We start from the raw sequence: 5,815 nt of genomic DNA, 5'->3' as shown, positions 1-5,815 counted from the left end.
GTGTGTGTGTGTGTGTGTGTGTGTGTGTGTGTGTGTGTGTGTGTGTGTGTGTGTGTGTGTGTGGTCTGAGGCAGTCCTATGCTTGTTCACAGAGTACGAACTGAAACGTTGTTTGTAAACTCTGTTTGTTCATCAGCTTCACTCAGATCTGAGTCTGAACTGTGACATCACAACCACAGTGAGGTGACGGCTGTCTGATGGGTGGGGGGAGGGGTCAACATCCTGACACACAGAGGGGGGAGGGAGGAGACAGATGATGGGGGAGGGGCAGGGAGGAATAAACCACTGACCAGCTGTGTCCCACTTCCTGTCTGACACACACAGACTGCACCGGTCTGACTGGTTTCTACTGGAGCTGCTGGTACCAACAGGAAACGATGAGGGTCAGACTCAGAGCTGCACGCACCATGTGACACGTGTGTGTCTCTCATGTCTCCACACAGAGGACAGCACCATCAACAGCGTCTGACAACAAGACTACACCCTGATGTCACGTGACCACAACCTCATCCCGTCACACGACCACAACCTCATCCCGTCACACGACCACAACCTCATCCCGTCACCTGATCACAACCTCATCCAGTCACGTGACCACAACCTCATCATGTCACATGACCACAACCTCATCCGGTCACAGGACCACAACCTCATCCAGTCACGTGACCACAACCTCATCCAGTCACGTGACCACAACCTCATCATGTCACGTGACCACAACCTCATCCAGTCACGTGACCACAACCTCATCAAGTCACATGACCACAACCTCATCACGTCACATGACCACAACCTCATCCGGTCACATGACCACAACCTCATCCGGTCACATGACCACAACCTCATCCGGTCACATGATCACAACCTCACCCGGTCACATGATCACAACCTCACCCGGTCACGTGATCACAACCTCATCCGGTCACATGACCACAACCTCATCCGGTCACGTGATCACAACCTCATCCGGTCACATGATCACAACCTCATCCGGTCACGTGATCACAACCTCACCCGGTCACGTGATCACAACCTCATCCGGTCACGTGACCACAACCTCATCCGGTCACATGACCACAACCTCATCCCGTCACGTGACCACAACCTCATCCGGTCACGTGACCACAACCTCATCCGGTCACATGACCACAACCTCATCCCGCGTGACCACAACCTCATCCGGTCACATGACCACAACCTCATCCCGTCACGTGACCACAACCTCATCATGTCACATGACCACAACCTCATCATGTCACATGACCACAACCTCATCCAGTCACATGACCACAACCACTCACATGACCACAACCTCATCCAGTCACATGACCACAACCACATCCAGTCACATGACCACAACCTCATCCAGTCACATGACCACAACCACATCCAGTCACATGACCACAACTTCATCCAGTCACATGACCACAACCTCATCCAGTCACATGACCACAACTTCATCCAGTCACATGACCACAACCTCATCCAGTCACATGACCACAACCTCATCCAGTCACATGACCACAACCTCATCCAGTCACAGGACTCACAGCTGATCAGGAGGTGAAACAGATCTCTGAGCTAAATATGAGAAACAAAAAATAGTCAGAAGGTTGTAAACAGATGTTTGTTGGTAAACAAAGTCCCAGATCAATCAATCAATAATCAATATGTTGGCTGTTTCCTGTCGAGGCGTGGCAGATGAACAAAGAGGCCTTCATGAATTCGAGGTGATAAACAGAGACTGAGCGATGTGGCTGAAATGTTCCTTGAATGAGGAGAGGTGAGAGCAGCCATGTTGTTTGGTTTAGAGACAGTGGCACTGAGGAGAAGACAGGAGGCAGAGCTGGAGGCAGCAGAGATGAAGATGTTGAGGTTCTCTTTGGGAGTGATGAGGATGGAGAGGATCAGGAATGAGGACATCAGAGGGACAGCTCCTGTTAGATGTGTTGGACATGTTCAGAGGAGGGATAGTGAATATATCGGTAGAAGGATGCTGAGGTTGGAACTGCCAGGCGAGAGGCCGAGAGGAAGACCAAGGATTTATGGATGTAGTGAGAGAGGACATGAAGTCAGCTGGTGTGAGAGAAGAGGGTGCAGAGGACAGGGTTAGATGGAGGCAGATGATTGGCTGTGGCCACCCCTGAAGGGAGCAGCCCAAAGAAGAAGAAGAAGATGAACGTATGTGTTGATGTGAGGAGACGCTCTGACTTCAGGTGAAGAAGAAACTTTTTTAAGTGTCAAAGGTTTGATCACTGAACGAAGGGACAGAGTTGTCTCCCCTTCAGGGCAGCAGAGGCAGTAACAGCGCCACCATGAGGTCAGTGTACACAGGGTGACGTCATGGACGGGACAGGTCAGACGCTTTCTCCTCTTATACGTCTCATTTGAAACCTCTGTGCTGTTGCTGCAGTTTTTAAACAGACCTGTCGCCGTCTCAGTGTCACACATTAGACTACAACTACCAAGAAGAATGGCGATACGTGATGATCCACCTCACACACACACACACACACACACACACACACACACACACACACACACACACACACACACACACACGTCCTTAATCTCAGCCTGATGTAGCGTAACAGCACACAGACCCATGTGTCACTGTAGACTAATGAACAGACATGAAACAGAGGAGCAGCTGTGTGTGTGTGTGTGTGTGTGTGTGTGTGTGTGTGTGTGTGTGTGTGTGTGTGTGTGTGTGTGTGTTGATGAGTGAGGGGGCGGAGCTCTGCAGAGACATGCACACTGGTACGTGTTATGGAACGCAACTTGACCCTATATCGATATGAACGAGTCTAAATTTATGTCCTGCTTGAAAATACATGAATATATTGTTGTTCTATGACTCAGCACTATTGTGACGATGTCATCGACATCAGCCGACATGTATTTTCTTATCGTGCACAGTGAATGAATATTAGACACTGATCAGTGTTTCATGTGTCCGTCACCATGACAGTGTGTGTGTGTGTGTGTGTGTGTGTGTGTGTGTGTGTGTGTGTGTGTGTGTCATATGATGTCAATTCACCACAGAAGAGACTTGATGATGATCATCACTGAAACCAGGAGGGAAAAGTTAATTTATCAGCAAACGATCCGACACCTTCATCCCCAGTTCAAAATAAATCAATGACTCTTGCAGCTTCTCCATGACCCTGGGGTCCCTGCATGTGTTGATAGCCACGCCCCCTCAGTGACATCACAACAATGATGGTTTTTTGCTGAGCTTGTTGAATGTTGCCTTCAGGGTCTGCTCTGTAAAACAACTGATCTCAGAGTGTCGGAGAGGAACTCGTTACAGGTCACCGAGTTATCTAACTAAATAACATAATGAAGGTCACAGTGATGTTCGGAGCTGAAACAATAACTCATCAGTGTGACGTCATGAAATGAAACGTTTCATGTTTTCACTCAATGACGTCATGTTACACCCAGAAATTTTTTTCTTTTTTTAATAAGCAAACTGCGTCTTTATAACGAGACACGTTCACATCATGACCCGACGACTCTGATCAGTTTGGTTCTGGTGTGGCATCAACACACTTCCACAGTAATCAGTTACTGAGGGAAACAAATGTAATCAAATTACAGTTTCACATGTAAATATCTTATTATCAGTAAACATTCACTCTGTCACTTTGCACCATCTCACCTGCAGGAACCTTTGTGGACAAACCTGAGACAACGTTTAGACGATGAACTGATGACTTTAGGACGCATCAGAAAAATAATCAAAAGTAATAGGTTACTTTGATGACGTCATTAAAATAATTACATTACTTTACACAGTTTGAACAGGGTCACTGATCTGTAACCTGTCACATTTAAAACACACACTGCCAACAACACCTGTCGTCAGCCAGGAAACACACCTGTCTTGCGGTGAGACAGGTGTATATGACGTCATAGAAAAATGAAAGGCAATAAAGAAAAATGGCTGTTGCCTTGTGTGTTGTTGCCGTTACTCCACTGTTATGTTAGGAAAGTTTAGGAGACCCACAGTGCGCAGGCTCAGAGGGAAACAGGTGAGTGACGTCATAACCGTAAAAAAACACATATAAGAGTGAAAATGTGTCGAGCCGTCTGTGTGACAGCTGCTGCAGCCTCCACACACACACACACACACACACACACACACACACACACACACACACACACACACAGGCAGGCAGAGCGCCCGACCAAACCCCATTCAAAAATCATTCACTTTAACGTGGCCTCATTCACCTGCCAACATCCACACCGTCCACAAACATCAGTTCAACACCGTTACCGTCTTTTCTATCCGGACACTTCCGGTAAACCCGCTGCGCGTTAGTTTGGACACGCTGTAAACTCGAGGTATCGGTAGGACCTCCGCTCCTGCTCCTGCTCCTGCTCCTGCTCCTGCCGGGGTTTTCCACCCACAACCTGCCATGGAGGGCGGTGGCGACCACTTCTGACATGTTTCCTAAAATATGTCCCGGTAACCTGCGTCCAGGTGAATCACATCTGCGCCGAATTCACCTGCGGAACACACCGATGTGCAACCAACCGTCAGGCGGGTTCTAACGGGAGCCTGACGTCACCACACAGCGGGATCGTTTCGATTGTCGGTTATTTGAATGGAGTTTGGTTTGACCTTCTTTCCAAAGAAAGGCACGCCGTCCTGCAGCCAGTGAACGGACTCAAACTTAATATGCGTCAGATCCCGTTAACGATCACGGCGCTGTGAGCTAACGTTAGCTAGCTTCGTGTCCAGGTGAACAAACCTTACCTGACTCTGATGATCGGTCTACGGGCACCGGGAGCGGGCTGCGGTTGCCATTTTAAACCGTTCGACTCTTCTGCCCTGAATCTGACCGGTCGCCCTCCGCGGCGGGATGTTTGTCGGTGAGTCCACACAGATGAACGGTGACCGGCCGCCGGTACATTCAGACGGGAGAACCGGAGGACCGGCTCCGCTGCTGTGTCAGCCTCCGGGGAAACAATGCAGCCGCTGTACAGGGCTCGGTGGGTCTCTGTGCTCCGCTCGGCGGCGGTGCGTCAGACCCGGACCGGCGGCGTCAAGTCACACAGTGACGACACAGCACGCTTCCGGTCAGACCGTCAAAATAAAACCAAACTGAAACAAAGCAGGTCGTCAAGAAGAAGAATCTGAATTTAAAGCTCCAGAGTGAAGAATTTAAACAGAATATAATTTAATCAGCTGGATATAACAACACCTGTGTTATTGGAACAGGTGAGTCCAAACTCCTGAACAAGGACCAGGTGTCTCAAACGACACACTTCCGGTAGCACACTGATCACAAAATAAATGTCATTATAATCTGCAGAGGTGAAGAACTGTCAGGACACAAGTTACCAGTGATGCTGACGAGTCCTCTGGACGATGACCCTGAAGCTCTTCACAGTCTGTATGACACAGTGTTTCTTCTTGCTGGCTCACTGTGATGTCATCAACTTCACTGTGATGTCATCAACTTCACTGTGATGTCATTGACTTTGTTTACCTGCAGGATGAATGACATCACCACAGGGTCCAGTATGGAACGTTCCATGTGATGAGGTCACAGACACAAACTGACAACAGTCCAGGTTTTATTTTACAGAATGACGACATCACATCAGAACCAGCTCCGTCTGATGTTATTATTTATTACAACTTCCTGTTTGCTCACATTGTGTCTGTTTTTGTGTCTGTACACTTTAGTCTCACCTCAACACGCTCCTGTGGAGGAGTGAGAGGTGGAGCTGTGGAGCTGTGGAGGAGTGAGAGGTGGAGCTGTGGAGCTGTGGAGGAGTGAGAGGTGGAGCTGTGGAG

At 48.8% G+C, this 5,815-nt stretch overlaps 2 protein-coding genes across 2 annotated transcripts in view; one reads left to right on the top strand and one right to left on the bottom strand.

Moving 5' to 3' along the window:
• The window catches only part of pik3c2b (phosphatidylinositol-4-phosphate 3-kinase, catalytic subunit type 2 beta), a 41,608-nt gene extending 36,466 nt beyond the window's left edge, over positions 1-5,142 (bottom strand). Inside the window, exon 1 of the mRNA XM_050037811.1 lies at positions 4,769-5,142. The gene's annotated coding sequence lies outside the window, so the exon portion shown is untranslated. The remainder of the gene's footprint in view (positions 1-4,768) is intronic.
• On the top strand, positions 488-1,567 carry LOC126385945 (probable serine/threonine-protein kinase fhkB). Its single transcript, XM_050037988.1, has one exon. The coding sequence runs from the start codon at positions 488-490 to the stop codon at positions 1,565-1,567; it is 1,080 nt and encodes a 359-aa protein (XP_049893945.1).
• Positions 5,143-5,815: the final 673 nt, after the last annotated feature.

The sequence above is a fragment of the Epinephelus moara genome, chromosome 24, assembly GCF_006386435.1.
Source record: "Epinephelus moara isolate mb chromosome 24, YSFRI_EMoa_1.0, whole genome shotgun sequence".
In the NCBI taxonomy this organism is placed as follows: domain Eukaryota; kingdom Metazoa; phylum Chordata; class Actinopteri; order Perciformes; family Serranidae; genus Epinephelus; species Epinephelus moara.
The sequence above is the reverse complement of the archived record's forward strand: the minus strand, read 5'-3'. Positions and strand labels throughout refer to the sequence as shown.

Coding starts and splice junctions, on each gene's coding strand:
- LOC126385945 (XM_050037988.1), top strand. CDS start 488: ATGTCACGTGACCACAACCTCATCCCGTCACACGACCACAACCTCATC.